The following is a 20534-nucleotide window of genomic DNA, read 5'->3' as shown; positions in this document are numbered from 1 at the left end:
TTAAGTCTCGTTGGAAGGTTTGACAAAAAAAGGAACCTTACGTCATTTAGGTTCAAGGGCCTGTACCGTAAGTACTTCGGTAATAGAGGTATATTCTGTAGATAATCAGAGGCATCTGCGTAGATGCCCATATTTTTTAGGGAAAACCATGCAGTAATGTAGGTATATTTTCAACTGTGGATTTATATTGACCTGAGCCACAAGAACATCACTAAATCTAATCAGGCAGTTGGCAACTGATTTTACATGCTTTACACTTTTTTTACCGCTGGCTGTGGGTTGGTTATGGATTTCCTCCGAGTGACCATATTTTGTTTTGATATAAAATTAATAGCCGTGTTTCTAATCCCAGATTGATCTCAGAAAAAATGAGGAAATATGTAGGTGCAGAAGAAACAGAAAAAAAAAGAATAATAAACTAGGTGCAGGCACTGCTGGCCCAAAGCATGTTGATAAAAACTCATGCCTTTTGCAGGTAAGAGGCCTTAATGAGAATGCTATCTCAGAACATAGATACCTATAGAATCGTAGAAAGATCGCCAATCGAGGGATATTAGTGAAGCCAAAAATGAAATAAATCACTTGAGTGACTTTTTCATGTGCGAGTAAATATGTGCTGCTCGTGTTTTGGACTCAAACCACATTATAATAATATCATCTCATGATTTGCCGATCTACTAACCGGTAGAAGGGTCCTAAATCTAGATACATCTGAATATGACGATTATGAAGAATCTTCACTTTGATCATAATATCAACCTTATAATCCCGTCGTTGTTAAAGATTTTTCAGCAAGCAATAAGTTCCTCGATGACGTCACGGAATACGGAGTGTTTCTCTGTCCTTGACCCAATTGGATCGCGTGGGCGGTTTTATCTTCACAGGGTGTGGGCTGCGATCGATTGCGTAAGACATTCCCGTGAAAATAGGGATACACTTAATGTTATTTATTAAATAAGCATGTCCTTTGAGTTGTAGTCCTCGGTTATTACGAGTATTTTGGAATGCATGTTTTTATTTCTACGTTGCGCATACTGGGTAATATTAGGTTTCATCCATGGGTTCCAGTTCCAGCACTGACTTGTGTTCATTTGTATTGCACAAATATTCTATTTTCTATTAATCTATATTTTAACGCAAATAACGCCAGAGAACGTTGCTCTAAAGATGTATCAGGCAGATGTAGGATGTAAATTATAAGGCTACGTACCTGGCAACGCCATCTGTCGCAAAATGAATAAACTAAAGCCGAACATTAGGAGTAGAAACTTCAGGAGTTATTATGTGAAGATTTTCTAAGTTGTGTAATCTTTTAATAGTTTAGTTAGGGTAATAAAAGTAACAATGTTTAGTTCAATATGTTTAATTACAATAATGGACAGAAACGTCAATCAACTACTTGCAGAGGTATTGGTTCAATACTTCAATATAAACTTTTACTTAAACTTAACCTAATTACTTCATAAAATTAATTAACATGGCAAACGTAGACATTTTTTATTTAATAGCAAAAGCAATAATATAAAAAAGGCCTGGAACTCTCTATGCCTTACACTCATTAAACATTACATAGAAAAGTGAATAAGATATCATAAATTATTCCCCATACAAACAAAGTACTGAATATAATTACCAGTTCTCATTCATTCTTAACCATTTAACTAAATGCGGTAACGATGGAGTATAATAAATAACTATCATTATTGGTAAATAAATATTTAACCCTCAAACACTTCTCAATATTACGCTATTAATCAACAATGATTTTGAAGATAACCCAAAAAATTGTCACATCTGAAAAGGATAATTTAAACAATGGAAATAAACGAAAACCTTATGAGTGTTATGTTTAACCAGCAGGTACAAATTAGCAGATCAATATTTATTTACTCACACTCATTGTTGAACACCTCGTTTCAAAAGGTTTAAATGCTGATGAAATATTTGCAAAATCATCTAAAATATTTTGGTCGGTCATTTTCTTTCTTCTCAGTGTTGTTTTAAACATCAATAAGCATACCCACTTAATTCCTGTTTATTTTGTAAATAATGTCCTTATTTTTTTACACGTTTTTACCTCAAGGAAAATACAAAGTGACACAATATTTCGCTTCAAAAATTCCCAAACATACAGTACTCGTGCTCATAAAACATAAGTATAGGCAAGATTAAGAATCTGAGTATTCTTAAGACAAGTATTAAATAATAAGTCATGTACACAAATTTTGTATGTCTTAATTGTGTTGTATATCATCATGTAAAATTTTCTTTTAATAGTATAGAAACAGTAACATGCATTGGCACTGAAACCCTAAGAACGAATAATGTTGAAGAATTAATGAAAGATTCGTTCTTTAAAATAACTTTTGTAAAAGTTTTCGAAATAAATCTATAGAAAACCGAGCATAATCTTTGTATGTACGTATATCTATTAACTATGAATTAATTTTATTTACAACTAATATACCAGCTGCATCTTTGAACCTAATCAGGCTTTCGAGACGGTGGAACGTCTTTGATCGAAACCTAGATAACCATATTTTCCAGTGAGATAATTTACTTCATTATGCGATTTATCTTTTTGTTGTAAAACCAAAATTTTGATAGAGAATAATAAAAATTGCACCATATGAGGTAACTCGCTCTCACAAAATCGCCGAAATTACACAGGGCACAATGTTGGGGCCTGCACGGAATTTTGAAAAAAGAAAATTGTCGATGTTGTTTGCTAAAAGATTTATTAAAATTTACAAATGGATACAATTTAAACAAGCCGGGTCAGGTTCAATAATCCACCTAGTACAGTTAGGACTAGGTATCACTACATTACCTTTAGTTGTTTTTTTAGGATTTTCCTTTCTTGACGGTGGCCCAGGGCTTGAGGCTGGGCTGCGGGAGCTCCTTGCAGTCCACTAATGGGTTGATAGGACCGACTGCCTCCATGACCCTTGGCTGCGCTTGGTCCAGTAGGTCTTCGTTAGCGCAGATCACTCCAGCCAGGGTTGTCTTGCGAATTTCGGTTAGTTGTTCTGTGAAAGATTTAAGGAATATAATTATTATGTTTCAATTATAACTACATAGTCTGCAGACATATATTTTCTTTTTATAGCTGTCTTCTTTATGTAAGGTTGAATGTTTTCATCTGATGAAGAAAAATAATGACTTACCCATAGTAAAAGCAACGGTCTCGTCGGAGGATTCATACCAGAATCGGTCGCCGACTTTAATTCTCATGAACTGGTCGGCTATGAGGCAAGTCAGGGTGGGACCTAGCAGACGGCCCTTAGGGTCCTCTGCTAAAGCTCCGGTGTACAGATCGATGTCATCTACTGAACTAGAATTATAAAATTCATGTTAGTTATAAGTATTTTTTCTTGCATCAGAACGCTATGTTGATTGGCTTCATGACGAGAGAGTTCGTCATGAAATACCTGAGCAAAAGAAGTTTAGAAAATGTTTGGAATGGTCCAGTGACCCCGAAGGAATGAATAAAGTTTTAATAAATTCAATGACTACTTACTTGTAAATCTTACAGATCCTGCCAAGAGAAGAAGCGTCGAAGATGTCATTGAGGTCTGAGAAATTCTTCGGTCGGGACAAGCCGCAGTGTTCCCTCCACTCGGGGTAGGGCGGCAGGCCGTGGTCCCGCCCGCGCTGTATGTTGAGGGACACGAGGTCGAGGCCACAAGGCCCGGGCTTTGTGGCGTTTGCAGTTGATGAGTTGGCTACGATGGGCTTTTCGAATAAGTGGTTGCTGAGCTAGAAGTGAATTTGTATTCTGAGTTAATTGTGCCGAATATGGTTAGACTAAGATTTTGATTAAGATGCTAGACTGATCGAATTATGGCCGACATAAGTTTAACGTAGACACGTTTTGACGTCTATGTATGTATGGTTTTGTCCTCCCAGAGGGATGACCCAATTTTCGTTTAGTTGCTTTTATGTCATAGATATTTTTTTATCCTCAGTGTTCTTAGATTGAAACATATTCATGAAAATCGGCTTATCCGTTTTAAAGTTTAAGTTTTTCTCAATTAATATTATTGTAGTGTACGTGCCCTACCTCAGTAGTAACATGCGGATCCACAGTATGGACGAGTGTGTTCATGGCGGAGGTAACAGCCTCTTTAGGTCCCTTCTTAGTGTACAGAGTGAAGGGGTTGAACAACATCTGATGCAGCTGCGTGTATTGGATTGTGCCCGTGCTTTTGTCTGTGTTGTGGATTAGACCCTGGAATAATAATGAATAGATCAGGATTTTAGTGAAAGGCTAATTATTAAAGTAAAAGGTAAAGGGCGATAGACCTGTTAAAGGCCATCATCATCAGCCTGTGCTAGTAAAAACTTCTTCTCATAAAGAAAAGACAAGACCATCATTGACCAACACTGTAACTCAAAGCGGATAGAACTATGTGTCAAATATGCCCAAAGGACATTGGGCAGATTGGTATACCCCACCAATAGCGATGTCATATATATCATTGGATAGGCCTTTTTATGTAGAACAACATTTACTATGACAGCTTTGCTGAAATGTTTGTCCGTTCTGAGATATAGATCAAAAACTGTGCTAAAGTTAAACTAAAGTTAACTTAATAATCTATTGATATCTCAAGTTTTTAGAGGAAAAACTAAGTTGAAATAAGTGTAAGTCTCCTGAGTCCTACCTGCTGTACCCGTTAGGGTCCATAATTGTTACTATTATTTTGCATTTCAACCTTATACTGTACTAAACTTCTTTACCGACAAGGCCACCACGACTTACATAATGATTATAAAAAAAAATAAAAAATAAATAAAGACATTGGTGTTATTTTTCAAAGAAAATCAGATTACAGTGTTGATTAGCATTGTTTTTTAGCGATATCTCAGAACGGACAAACAATAGAACAAAGCTGTCATAGTTAATGTTGTTCCAGTTAAAAAGACCTATCCATCGATATGCATGACTTTGTTATTGGTGGGGTCTGTTTTTATGCCCAATATCCAGTTAGTACAGTATAAGGTTGAAATGCAAAATAATAGACAATTATGGACCCTAACGGGTACAGCAGGTAGAACTCAGGAGACTTACACTTATTTCAACTTAGTTTTTCCTCTAAAAACTTGAGATATCAATAGATTATTAAGTTAACTTTAGTTTAACTTTTGCACAGTTTTTGATCTATATCTCAGAACGGACAAACATTTCAGCAAAGCTGTCATAGTAAATGTTGTTCTACATAAAAAGGCCTATCCAATGATATGTATGACATCGCTATTGGTGGGGTATACCAGGTCCCATATATTTGTGCCCATTGTCCTTTAGTCATATTTTTAAAAAAGCTCATTGACTGGATTAGGTTTTACTAGCATAGTTTTCAATATAATTAAGGACCATGCATGATAAACTACATATATAACTTATACATATATCTAGTACACACCGGTAATAACGTGTGTGCGAATCTGAAGACCGAGGAAGCGAAGTGGTTGGCGATAGACGGGTCTACTGTGGGGTCATACACGTCTGCGTAGCCTTCATCTTGTATCGTCAGGTTTAGTGCCCACATCACGTCCGCACCTGCAACGATGGAAAATTATCAGTGGACTGTAGAACAAACCTTCGATTTACTTGAGCAAATAACCACTTAAAATTCATTTCAGGGATTATTTTTTTCTGAAGACCATGAATATGTCATCCATTTACCAACGGTCTCATGCTTTTCGTCAACGCAGCTGTCCCCATAAGAGATCAGCCAGAAGTGCTGGACATAGATCCATTCTATATCCCTTTACCCTCACAGTGCGATGGGACGGCATACCCTGGACTGGATAGATTAATATCTACATAATATCTTTGTTGATTGATGTTCCTACCAAGTATACAAGGCAGGAACTCAGAGTATGTGATGTGCTGCATCTGAGCGCCAACGATCCGCCTCGCCTCGTGGAAGACGGTGTCGTCATCCCAGGCGGGGTTGAGCTTGCGCAGCATGGCGGCGAGGCGGTTGTGTTGTCGTGCCCAGAGCAAGTGCATGGTGGTGAGGTGGAGGTTCTCGTTCGCACGGTCGTCGCCTGGGGATAGGGAAAGGACATATAGGCACAAATTAGCCTGATAGTTACTTCGTAAGTATAGGTATGGTACGATAATAATTAGGGTTGGTGTAATAACAAGAGTCCGGAAAAGATAGCTGCAAGGTTATCTATGCTTTAGCTTCTATTGTAATGGGATATCATACAGTGATACATTTTCTGAACAAAATAATATCGAGATTACTATATTTACTTTACATAATGATTACTTACAATATTTTACAAGAGATTATTATTTACTTGATATAATGTTTTGGATATCGAACTCATTCCGCCATATAATTATGATCCAAACAATAAATGAAAATAATTTAACTAGCGTGAAAAGTAAGTTTTGATATCCTTAGGTCTCAGGACTTTACTGTCAACAATAATATTACCCGACTACCCAAGTCGTATTCAGATCTACAGAGGACCATGGAGAAAAAAATTTCCATCCTCAAGCGTTCATCCATCAGATAGGGGAAATAGAGTGCACTAGCCATTAATATACGAAAAACCTTTTTTTTTATTTCAATGGTTATAGCACTTTTATATGGTCTGCTATTGTATGCTATTGTCTGGTATTGTCTCTTACCTGACTCAAAGCAGTATCGTCCCTTAGCATTCATCTCAGCCGTATTACAGCTGTCGTTAGGATCAGTAGAAGGCGGCAGCAGCTCCGTGGATCCAATCTTCAGCATCCGCAGCTGACCGCCCACAAATGACCGCAGTGACGCACTGCGAACTTCGCCAAACCCGTACACTGTGGATGCGTCGATGAATGCTGTGGCCTGGTTTAGCTGTTCACGAGGACCTGGAAGTAAAGAATCGAGGAATAAATTAATTGATATACAAGTCACTTGGTAGTCCTTAAGCCTAAAATCTACAACATGAATAACAATATGAAAAAAAGGTCATCAAAGTCGTGGGGTATGCAGAGACACTACGCATACATGAAGAGGGAAAATTATTTTCGTAATGAATAAAAGTTGTATCTCTTGGATTACATGTTTCTTAAAAAGTGCAAAATGAACTAGATAAAAATGATCATAACTATCTTTGGCAGATAAATTCTTCGCATCTACCTATATTGATTCATTCCACCATCACGTTAGAAAAATAAATTGTATAATACGTACCAAAATGACAAGTGGGAGCTGGTGCCGACCTGACGAACTCCATGCAGGTGATGTTATAGTCCTCATAGAAGGGATCCTCGACATCGAGTCTTACGGGGAAGCACTCCGGGTGCGGGGTTTGAGATGGATCGCAGCAAGAGAGCGCTGTGCCATTCTGACCTGTAAATAGGGAAAGAGATAATATGTTTATTAGAATGTTTAATTTACTAAGATTTTCTTCGTTTCGTTATCATGTTACAGTTACAGCATATCGAAGTCCGCTACTGAATGGCTAAAAAGTTGACCAAGATATTGGTCTTTTTCAGTTTTTCCACGAGATAACTCATAACCACGGACTTCTACAGTTATGCTAGTTATTTCATCGACTGTAGGTATACAGTGTTGGAATATTTATCTGGAGCTAGGTATTTCAGTCTTAGTAGCCTTAGCCTTAGCCTCTGAAGAGCATCTTATGATTTTAAACTGTTGATCAATAGTTTTACGTGGTGTTCTCTTGTCCACAGCAAATTCTCTTTTATTGCTTCCATCTACGCATGTTACCTTTACTAAGCGCAGTGGCGGTGATGTCGTGGTCGACGAACTGTCCCCAGACGGCCAGCATAACGGTGAACACGGAGTCGTGCGCGTAGCTGGGCCGGTGCACCGTCACGCTCACGTCGCGGGCGCTGGGCAGCGGGGCCCCGTCCACGCCCGTGCGGGGGGAACTGATGCCTGGAAATAATGGGGAAGAAGATTTGTTGAGCTTTCGGAAGATACCACTAAAAATCCGTAAGTATACCAGGTAACCGTTTAAGTAAAAGAAGCCTAAACGCAAATAAGACAGCAACAAATGAGGGAGTAGAATTTGCACTTAGATACTTAGTACTCTTTCCTGATAGGGATATCTTTAATTTTTGCATTTATTTAGTCAGGGAGCACTAAGAAAATATATTACATCTTTTGAAACAGTCACATTGTAATAACGGCACCACTAGAGCTATGCACAAACTATCCATATAGCTACAATCCTTGTAACATTCTAATTTCTAGACTACCACAATATTTTCAAACTTCTAATAGTAAACTATTTAAAGGTAGGTAGCACCAAATCACTTACCATCACCATAATCAGCTGGCAGCACTCTTCTAAACGGAGTCTTAGATACTCCCCAGCGGTACGCGTTTTCCAAGTTATTGCAAGTGCCATCCAGAGTCCTGTACTTTGACGGCTGGCATGGTGGCGGGTTTTCCATACAATACTGGGGCTCTGAGAATGATCCGTTCAGCTTGGGGCCCTGGCCTGATCCACCTGGTCTCTGTGATATGTCCGTGCTGAAAATGTTAGAATGGCCGACGTTATTAAGGTTCCTAGTTTATTTGTAATAGCAAATCTTACGCAGGTGTTGTAGCTAACAAAAATGATTAGGCGTTTCTAAAACCAGTTTTATATAGTAATAGTTCAGCGATGTTTTTGGATCTCTCAAGAAATCAACTTTTTATTACACCCTATGATAGAAACCTGACACGAAATACCTTCAGTATGTTCCATAATATCCGTAAAATATCCATATTTCAATAGATCGGCTTGAGAACTAAAGTTGAAAACTGATATTTTCTATTTCGATATGAGTTAAATGAAGTGTGAACTACTATTCATTGTATATGCGTTACATATCTTTTCGATTTGATATAATGAGGTTTTACTTAACCAGCATGAAGCTGTAAGAATTCAGAGGGCCTTACTTCTCCTTTAGATTTGCTATCGATCTCTCCATATTTCAAAAATGTTATTAAGAATGTGAGTATGGAGACCCTAAGAAGAAAGATTACAAAGTAGGAAGTGAAAGATAAGTTTCGTTTATTGGTATCAATTTAACACTATTAGGTACATTTCGATCAATATATTTGGCCGAGTTCGGTAACCCGCGACCAGTCAGGCGGTATGAAGCCAAACCAACGTTCGTCTAGAGTTACGCGGTTTTATAACACAGATCATGTATCATATACCCACGAACGACTGGTATTCGCTTGTCCTAATTCCGGCTGTCACACGATATTTATGTGTTTGCCTATTAGATAATGTAAATGCAACTTTGAAAACATTTTGGTTCCTGATTCCTGACCTGCAACAAATGTCGCGTTGAGGTCGGACGTAATCGCGTCATAGATAAATTATTAAAATCATATTTACAGGTTTTTTTCCTTCCGGATCGGATACCATGACCTTCTGAACATTTACGTAAATACAAACGATTAAAAGTTATAAATAAACAAATTAATGTGATGAAATTAATGCATAGCTATTTCTCGAATTGCATTGGGACAATTAATTAGTTTTATGCAACCTTTGTGAATGTGATTTCTGTTTTTCATCTCATAAAATTACTTAGGTACTAAACTAAAATAAATAATACGTAATAGGCGATCCGAAATTCCGGTCATTGTCCTTTTCAGATAGTTTTCAAGTACATAGGTAAGTAACCGAAGTGAGGACGGAAGCCAATTAAACAAAGTAAACGTCACTACTTAGAACACTTAATTTGGTGTTAGATTACGTACTGCTGATACACGTATAAAAGAAGCTTTTCTTCGCGCGGACGGCTGACTATCATTTAACATTGACTTTCAAACCACATTTGGCATCATTATATGATATTGTGAACCATCCACCACCTTCTTAAGGTGACTTATGGTGGAATTGCGAATATTCAAACCATTTTACATACCTACACAATATGCAATTGTATCCGTCTTCATACTCTATGTATAAACTGTTCATCTGATCCAGGACTATCCCCAACGATCAAATGAAACAGTGCAACAGATTTTTGATGCACTTTTACATTAAATAGTAGGTAACTATCAGAATTAGATGAGACTAGATGCATCTATGCAGCGGCAGTTAACAATTGAACGTATCTAGGTGGCCGGAAGATGTCATACAATTGAGGGCTGACCACCATATTGGTCTGATGATGGCTTTATAGTAACCTATGTATTGTAAACATGGGGCGTTAAGTGAATGATTGAATCTTACCGTACGAGGCCGGATAAATTGTACTAAGGAGATTTATATTCGATCAAAGAGGATTGTGTTTCTAGAAAGGTGATAGAAATAAGATCTTTCGATACAATACTGTAACTGGTAATTTTATGGAAATGTTAGTTAAAGTACTGATTATGTAAAATAATGAGTTCTCTAGTTATTGGAAAGAAGTGTCCACGTAGGACCAACACTTAAGATAGTTTTTTAGTCTTACTGAAAATTGTGCTCGAAGCCAATCTCTATTTGGTAAGGCGTGTTGGATGAGGTTACTACTATTATAATAACTATAAAAACACAGTAGCAGTTCCATTATATTTCTTATAGCCTTAATATGATATGTTATTCACTAAAGCATGCTATTTGTATAGAATATTAAGTTCACATTATAAAGTCACAGAGTATCATGTTCTGGAATTCGATCCAGATCAAATCAATTCAAATCAATGTCGTACTGTTTGACTTAGCTTACGAAAATAGTTTGCATAAATATGAAGTTTCCTCATTATTTCACAAAGTGCAACAAAATGTTGTAGGTAAACCATGCACTTTATATAAAAAATAAAATTCTTTCACTATCTGATGAAAAGCTCTTTTTGTGGTTGATTCATGGGAAGTTATTATTCATTTAATGCGATACCTACCTACAGTACGTGAATTAATTTATCTAAGTATATATGTACCTACGTTATTTTAGTTACTCTTTTACTTCAAGCAACTGAGTACTTATAGAGCTTGCAGAAAATACAAACTTAATCAATTAAATAGGTACGAATCGGTAGTTTTATAAATCTGTTGAAGATGTTATCAGGCCCATTAATGCTGAAATCTAGAATATTTGAGTCTAGGAATTATAAAAAACGCTAGATAATGTCTCCTTAATTACATTAATTATGAATTTGACATTTGGCATAATCTTTTGTTTTTATGATATTTTGATCATCTTTTTATAGGTATCTTTCCACGCATGGAAATACATTAGAGAATTGAAAAGTCAAAAATCCGGCTTAAGAACCTATATCACTTAGACAGCTGAATATAATTTAAAACATAATAAATGGCTAGGTTGGCTGAATCGATCTTGTAAAATACGTTAATCACCTGATTGACGCCACCAAGGTAGAGACATTAAAATACCTTAGCATAATGTTAATATAATGGTAACAAAACCGGAACTGGTTGATAGACAATGCCAAAAATGGTATTTACGTCCTAATTTTATTCCTAAACCGCCATTCACGTTTTGCACAAAACGTGATCATAAAAAGCTAGGAAGACTCCAACCTTTTAAGATTTCTATGTCTCCCAACATAACAGAGTTAAATATGATGTCCTCCTAGCCGAATATCGGCTTCGGTGGCTGATCTCATGTAAGGCGATTAGCCAACTGCGCAGGACATATTATAGTGCACAAGCATTAGCGCAGACACAGGTGCACTCACTATTCCTTCACTCTCATAGCCCGATGGTAACGGCAAGACCGGAGAAAGAACAGGTCATAGAGTTATCAAGACGACACTAGCTAACATACAGCGGACAAATGAAGAACTTACCCATTAATAAGTGCTTTGGTGGCTATTTCAGCAGCATACCCAGCATCGGCCAGCGGTTTGACATCAGCACCAGTAGCGGCAGCCCTCTGTGCCCTGTTAGCTGGAGTGTCCATGGCTAAGGGCCTTCGGAGCAGTTCCACCTTCGCGAGTTCTTGAAGAGCAGCTTTGCCCTTAAGTAGTGCTGAGTCTATGGCAGCTTTGCTTGGGTGTGTGGCCGCCCAGGCTGCTACTGGTTTTTCTAGAAAGATTGATCATTATGAACGGCTTTGAAGTCTTATTGATTCTGCTATTTGAATTTTTTTCCTGTGCAAAAGTTCGTACAGTGTGATGTAAGTCCGTCTCATGATTTCGTTTTTGTATTGTTCTTTATTAAATTGCAATTCAAACTAGCTTAACGATGCAGATCTAGATTATCTGCATCGTTAATCTATATTTTATTATAATTATTAACCTAAGATCCTAATCTAAGTAATTGACAATATATGTTTTCTCTTGCAATTATTAGGTAACCTATATTATTAAAAGTGTTAATCTATTATTTAATCTACGTACCTAAGTGACAAAATATGTTTTTCCGTCTAAATTATGTAAATACATTCAGTATTTAATTCAGTTAGTGTATTAGGAATAGATTATATGAACGCATCATTCGGCCGTGATCTTGGTGTAGCTGTTGTTACGTCAATGGTTCATCACAACTAGATACTTGTTGACTAAACTTTGCAATACTATCAATGACTGACTGATGAATATTTATTATTATTGTACAAACGAAACTATGCGAATGGCTAAAAGATTATTTAAATGTAAGTTACCGCGTAACTTTTTGTCGGCAACTTATAAATTTATGGTAAAAGGCTTCGTTAACGTTTTATTTTGTTTCATTAATGATGATAATAAGGCTATTAATTTAAAAAATGGCAGGCTTTTATATCCCAGTCTAAAAGACATGTGTAATTTATAACGAATTCCTTGTTAGATAGCTACGTCAATGGCTCTAGCTAGAATGTATAAATTTCGTAGGAAGACAGCGACGCAGCAGATAACAGATATTTTACAGACGTCAATAGATTTCCGTAGGCTGCAGCCTTCCGGGTGGTTCACCATATTGTTTTTAACTTTGTTCCGCAAGGATATTATTCTAATTTTTATACCTACTTATTTGGTAGAAAATAAATGCCTTTTAGAGTTCCGTATCGGACGGGAAAGTGCTATGGCTAAGTAAGAGTTAAATCGTGGTTGTGAGTTAGTTGACATTTTCACAGGTGTATAGGTATCGTTTTTGGCGCTTTTTAGGGAGCTCCCTCTCACATGACTAGACGTAACAAAGGTAATTTTTCGCTAATGGTAAGCACGAAATCTGTGCGCGAACTTACACCAGGCCGTTTTTTTATTGTTTTGCAGCATTTCCTACTCAAACAAGATAATCCACTGGTTTCAAAATTTGACAATGGAGCCCATCAAATTACCATTTACAACCGCAAGATAGCCTGTGATATTTATTAGACACTTTTCATTGAAATTCTCCTTGATCACGTCAAGTATTGACGTCAGACAAATCAATAAATAAAAAATAATCTAGCTCCAAATCTATTCGTATGTTTTAGCAATGACCTGTAATATAATCTAGGTACAAGTAGCCAAAAATAAATTTGATAATCAGCCACTCTAGAGCGTTGACCTTCCTTAACATTCGATGCATTTAAACACAACATTTATTTACATTATGTATCATTAGAAGATAATATCTAGCCAGACCACCCATTTAAATACATTTTATCAGTAGATCATAATAATAAATGGCATTTATTTCGCGCAACGATTAAGCATTGCCATTCAACGTGACACCTATACTTAATTAGACACTACCGGAAGATGAAGACCAATTTTTTGATACCTTTATGCATTAAGAATTTTCTCTTTATTATTATTAATATAGGTCTAGTTAATTGTTATAAGGTTGATTTAGGAATCTACTATTATTTGGGCCCCATTTTGATTCACGAAGAGTCTGCATGCATGGATGCAAATGGCATTGATTGACCTAAAATCTAGATTGGTTATTAATTAAGTCATGCAGAATCTATCGTCTCAATATAGATGCAAACGCGGGACGCACCCAGTTTGGATATTATTAATTTATTCAGCTTTTTTTCATAGACATAGTGGAAAAGTTTTTGCTCTAGGTAAAAGACAACAAAGTTTATTCAACCTGCCAAAATAAACAACACAACATCGTATTTAAGAACTCGACTAAACTCGTTTTGATTAGGTATACAAACTGCTTTAACTAGCAGCTGATATGATAATTTAGTTTACTAGAATATCTATAAATAGTAAATAGGAATTGATTTTGAAACTAACGTGACATGTTGTCGAAATGACGTAGGTGTAAACTCGTACGCAGCATCTAATTACTGAGCGGAAGATATTTTGGATATGATGTCCTCCTAGCCGATTTATCGGCCGAGGCGGCTGTTCTCATAGAAAGAGATCAGGCTTATTATTATAGTGCACAAGACACAGCTGGTGCACTCACTATTCCTTCACTCTCATAGCCCGATGGGACAGCAATCCGACACGACCGGAGAGAGATCAAGCTTCTGGATGTTTTTGGATATACGCGGGTGAAGAAAATAAACATACCTTTTAACGGCCACTCCTTGTCAAGAAGCGGTTGTAAATCCGGTGGCATTTCCAGTGGTGTCCCATTAGCATAGTGGCCAGGCGGGATCATGCCAGGGAACATCCCTAGTAGCGTTAAGTTGTTCTCTGGCGGTACCTCTGGTGCACTGGGTACTGTTGTGGTATCCATATCGTCGAAGTCATTGCTCAAGTTGTAGGAAATGGTTACTAGGAGGGCTACCAACAGGATCGCTCTGAGGAAGAAATTGTCACATAAATAAATGCAGATTATTCGGGAGGGATGCAAATGTCTTTAAAAAAATATTAGAGATATTTTGAAAAGTCCTATAGACGCTTATAAACATGCAAACACTAATTGCAAGCCAGAAAGGTATCGTCTCTGTGGAACCTATTTAATAATATCGAATCAAAGAAACACGTGGCAAGTGGTGTAACCTGCGCTTAGCACGTGTTTTCTTTATCTAAAGTCTCATTACATAAAACTACTTAATATTTAACCAGTTTTAGTATTAGAAATAGTTCTTATAATGTTAAGGTCGGTATTAAGGTACCATGCAAATTATTCTGGTTATGGTCAACGACACTTTCTGGCTGCCTGTTATTGTAGTTTTATTAATCTAACAAGCCCTTACGGTTCATAGTATTGACTTCCTGACGGCCTCTGACATTGAGCCTATTAACGACTGCTTGGAGTGTAACAGCCGGGACCACATGCCCTGCCCCGAGGGGGCCCATCAAAGATACCGTCTGAAGATCGCATTGAAAACTGTCATCTTGAAGTCAAGATCTTGAAGAGTGACATCTTGAAGTCTGCAGGTTTACAGGTAAAGGGCCTACTTACATTATAAACACGCAGATGGCGCATTGTGTGTGGTGCAGTCTTTTCTGATAGCGACGTGCCAAGCTGGACTCGAAGACGTATGTGGGTTGCACCAGGGGAGTGCGCTCGCTGCTTGAAGACGCTTGCATCATTACCTAGACAGAAATAAATAAGCCACAATTATATTGGAACACGTGTTAGAAAATATTCAATTAAAAGCTTTGTGACTTTGTCATTAGTAGACAGGTATAACGCGTTTTGACCAATTAGGTTCAAACTAGCTGGTGCCCGCGACTTCGTCTGCGCAGGTATTTCGAACAATATGTTTACAAATTGTAGCCTATGTGTTATTCTGATGTATAAGCTATATTATTGTAAAGTTTCATTAAAATCCATTCAGTAGTTTTTGCGTGAAAGAGTAACAAACATCCATACATCCATACATACAAACTTTCGCGTTTATAATATTAGTAGGATTGGAGATTGGATAATTTTTACTAGACTCTGTCTAGTATCTAAAGCACCGAAATCTTAGGGCCCCATCGTTACCTAACTGACAGATAACGTTGATAGCAATAAATTGGAAACTTGTTGGACACTTGAAAGGCCTCCTGCCTCAAATGTATTTTATGTATTCTGTGCTACTTTGGATCTATATGATTTTGGGTAGTCAAACTTAATTTATTGATGAGAACTTTATGATATAATTGACCATGTTTTTTAATAGTGCGTTTAACTAATAGCTGCAAAAGAATCCAACCAAATTACTTCATAATTAAAACATCATTTGCTTTTTTTATTATCAACCAGTTTAACCAGTATTTTTCCGGTAAAAAAATACTTGTGACATTTTTTTATTATCTTAGAAACCATGGTAAGACGAACGGATTGCACATAGAGTACTCCATATTTACATAGTACGGTTTGAATGTAATCTGCTTATAAACAGTTGTTATCTCCTGGCATGCTTGTATGTTTATGAGTTAGTCTGTAAATAAGTCACTAGACAGCGTAGTAAAAGTCGATGTACCTGGTGAGCTTGGGTCCAATCTATTTGAGTGACGGAGCAGTGGTATGAGACAAAACGTGATAGATGGTAAAGTAATGAATTTAATTTCAGGTTACATTATTTGAAATTTTGAATGCCAAGATGGAATTGTAGAAAAATTATGTTAAACTAGCTTCCGGTGGTGGTTTTGGCCGCGTCCCTTGGGAATTACTGCAGGCACTCGGATAAAAAGTAGTCAATAGCCTTTTCGTTAATGCTAGGTATCTTTTTGTATATCAATGTACCTATCTAACACTGAAATAATTTTTTCAAGTTGGTCCAGTAGGTTTTTTAGTTCCTGAGAGAATATCTCGTTTCTGTATCAATGAAACAATTTCTTCAGTTTTGTAACAGTTTGTGAAAATGAGGCCCTACGTTTTTATGGGATGATAAGAATTCTACGAGTAGGCGATATGAATGAACCTCGCTATTGTCTTATTTTTATTCTATTAACAAAATCATAACAAGTTAATAAGAAAAGTTATTATTGCTACAGTTAAATATTTGAAACTGGTTTGTTACACAACATTTCTCAATGGTTTTATTTGATCGTTTAATGAATCATTGTGAAGTTATTTTTATACATAAGTAGGGCTTAAAACTAGTTAAAAAGTCATTCTATGTCACGTTCGCCAATTATTTTTTTCCATATACTTACCTTGTTTTTCCTCTACCCAAATTACATTAACGTGAATCTTTTACGCGTGATTATTTAATTTGCCACTTTGTAAGTAGATGATGACATATTATATGGTCACTAATTTTATTCAAATGATGTCTTAAATATTCAATCCTTTTATTTTAACTTTATGAGCTCAGCGGTATCCAATTGGATAAATTGCCTATTATTATGTTTTTTTACTCAATAGATACCTAAAGTAATGTTATTTTCCTTCGAAATAACAGGTCTTTCCTGCTTTTTATGTCTGTTAAAATATGAGCTACGAAATCGATTTACTAGAACACTTTTTATTGAAAAGACACTTGATACACATAGATTCCCTTATACAAAATCAAATCTATTGTATGTATATGCCTCTATTTCTTCGATCTTAGTGCCCCTATAAAAAAGGCGTTTTAGTTTTAAACAGTATGCTTTTACTTTACCTACTTGTATGTATAACTCAAAGATAAACTGAACCGATTTTGCTGAAAATTAGTAAGACCCAGGAGGAAGACCATAGGTAGGAGTCATAGGACTTGTTATCCCCATTTTGGGTACCTACGTGAAATAGATCCCCCCAGGGGCCCGATTCTCCTAAGTTAATAATGTCAAAATCGAATAGAAATCGAATCGCAATATGATCGCAATAGCAGTTTTAACCATATCGGGCATTCTGCTACTAATAAAAGACCAATCGTATTCGATTGTCATTTGATTGGTGTGCGATTGGTCTGCTATTTTGGTGATTTTGGTCTATACGATAGTTTGCTGTACAATCATTTTGCAATCGTAAATCATTTGCAGACAAAATGATTCATTATTGAATGACAGAAAAGGATGAAAACGTTTATTTCAAAGAAAAAAGTAACGGAATGCCACATACGCTTCAATCGTAATCAAGTCGGGATTGGATCTCAGTCGAATGTGAATCGTATGTCGCTTAAGTAAAATTAGGAGAATGGGGCCCCAGGATCGGCAATAAATAAAATCCAACAATTTCTTCAATAAAAGGGGACAAGATCAACGAGCAAAGGGGAAGTGAATTAATGTGACATCTCGGTTATATAATTTATGCAAAGAAGCGCTTTTTAACCAATTTTAAATTTAATTATTCCTTGTAAAAATTGACATAAAATAAATTTAAATACTAAAGTATGTGGGCTACGTGGGCACAAAAGGAGCAAAGGTTTAAACAGAATCTCCACGAGGCCACTATACATGACGTAAATAAGTCAATTTGCCATGAATTTATCCATAAATTTTTATTTTATGAGGAAAATACCATCAGCAAGGAATTCGCTAAGCAGCACTTAGTATTTAGTAGTTGTTAAAAAAAAATAAAAAGTAAAAAACTACTAGATAAATGGCCCAAGGTCTTATGAGTACGTCTTTGTGTACCAAAAAGAAAAAAGTAATTAGGTCATAGAGGGACTGGTGACAATGACCCTAGATTGAATAGGTACCTACCTATAAAGTGCATTAAAAGCATTCGCATATAAATATTCCGATGAACAAGATGCTAAAGACTTATTATTTCTTTTATAAAGACTTGATTGAAATGCTAAGTAATTGAATCAAATCAATTCAGAGGTAATCTTATAATTAAATTAAATCTTCATTAATAAAATATTTTCAACTGTTTCGTGGTTCTTCTCACCCAGAAAACCGCATGGATTAAAATGTGCGTAAGATCTAGCGTATTCTAAAGTCTAGATTTTTTTATAACCAGTGTTAATTCGCTAACAATTAATAATCTAGTTTAACGTAAACACTAATCAATGCAGATTGTTAATTTGTACACAACTAGGAATAATACCCAAAGACAATACATAGGTAGGTACATGATAATCGTATTTGACTAGATTTTTTAACCGACTTTACAAAAAGATGGAGGCTATTTTTTGTAAGCACGTACTGAATCAGTCAAGCACTCCGTCAACAGTACAAAACGTGGTAAATTTTGTTGAGGGTCCCTAATCCTTACGACTGCACTTAAATGGTATCAATATTCGGTAATCGGTTGGAACGTTGGAGACTCATCATTTCCGCCAACCGTAAGTCTACGTGATCGGTTACTATAGACCCTGATCGGTTACCAGGGCAGTTAAATTTAGAATTAAACTCATAAGTCACAGCGTGGTTGAACCGGTCTTTTAACATAACTGAGCTTAATTAATTGACACCAAGTATCTTAATGTTAATAACAAGAAAACCGGAATTTGAACTATTCACTTTCCACGCGGAAAAATCTGGAAAAAATTATTGATGCGTTTTTTCTTCTATAGGTCATATATAATGTATGCTAATATTAAAATAGGTGCACAGATATTATTACAAGATAATTACAAACTTCAAAAGATCATCAGATAAATGAATTAGCAACAATTAGTTTTATTAATACATTGATTGAATGAACTCGACTAGACAGTTGTGTACAAAAATAGATTTTTTATTTATATTCTAGATTGTGTATTTCCATCATTAATATTCACTAATGTTTTTAAAATTCATCATAAATAAAAACACGTTTTAAATATACTCGGAGAGTTGCATCTTTCGACTTTGATATTTTCTTTGTAATTGGTAAAAGGCCCTACCGACCTTACCTTATTAAAAAAAAGTTTCATTACTTGCTAGTATGTAGGTACGTACTTATTTTTGACTTCTTCGGCACAAAAGATATAATATAAGTAGCCACCGATGCACCATTTTTAAAGCAAACTTCTTAGCAATATAATTTTTTTTTGAAGGACAACTAAAAATAACTAACTAGCAAATACACATTGGTAAAAAGTATTTAAAGGGCCAAGGGATTCTGTTCACACTTACTTGAATAAGTTTTCTATTTTTCTAAACTAAAAATACACACTTTTTCACTGCATTATAATTTCTTAACTGTTTTATGATATAATGTAACTTTTACCGAAGAAATTGTAAACTTGAAAAAAAAAAACAAAAGAAGCACGCTTGTTCTTTTTTCAAATAAGTGCGCGCACCGGCCAGCAACCGCACAGCCGTATTGCCTATGACTAAGTAATGAAGAGCCTTACAAAACCCAGCGGATGTTAATTAATGCTATTAATTTGAGCTACGGTATTGTACTGCAGCTTTATAATTCTGTCGTATAATAGGGCCCTAAACTTATAGGTTTGTAGGTAAAATATTTTATTAAAAAAATATTTTTTTATTGGCATAATATTATGCAATTTGTGTAGGTACCTTGGCCTACGACAACACATTTTTGAGTAACAAATATTTTCGTGCATTTTGATACAGATTATTTATTTTTCGATTTTTAGTTGCGTTCGTGTTTTATACGAATTTTGGTAAGTATTTTAATTGCTTGGGTAATTACAAATTGTTACGTAAAAAAAATTACGAATCGTTTTGTAGAATATCTGGGCATGCATAGTTTTGGATAGACATATAAGTAGATATAGGTGTACAACTTTAGTGTAAATAAATACCTATGTATTATATTTTTTACCAAGGGTGCATAAGGGTCATAAATAGGTTCGGTCCAGGACCAATGTGAACCACTTACTAAAATTCCAAAACAATGTCGGTGATTGGTTTTTACCTAGC

At 35.9% G+C, this 20534-nt stretch overlaps 1 protein-coding gene across 1 annotated transcript; it reads right to left on the bottom strand.

Annotated features, from left to right (window-relative positions):
- Positions 1–2722: 2722 nt before the first annotated feature.
- Positions 2723–19996, bottom strand: Cd (cardinal). The gene is made up of 14 exons (XM_049836534.2): positions 19779–19996; positions 15259–15392; positions 14418–14650; positions 11772–12009; positions 8293–8507; positions 7737–7907; positions 7197–7355; positions 6653–6871; positions 5860–6057; positions 5427–5563; positions 4064–4231; positions 3521–3759; positions 3168–3334; positions 2723–3029 (listed from the first exon to the last, which is right to left on the bottom strand). Exons 2-14 carry the CDS (start codon positions 15387–15389, stop codon positions 2845–2847), a joined length of 2460 nt encoding a protein of 819 aa, XP_049692491.2. The 5' UTR covers positions 15390–15392; positions 19779–19996; the 3' UTR covers positions 2723–2844.
- Positions 19997–20534: the final 538 nt, after the last annotated feature.

This window comes from Helicoverpa armigera, chromosome 3, assembly GCF_030705265.1.
Source record: "Helicoverpa armigera isolate CAAS_96S chromosome 3, ASM3070526v1, whole genome shotgun sequence".
Taxonomy (NCBI): domain Eukaryota; kingdom Metazoa; phylum Arthropoda; class Insecta; order Lepidoptera; family Noctuidae; genus Helicoverpa; species Helicoverpa armigera.
This window is presented reverse-complemented; position numbering and strand designations above follow the sequence as displayed.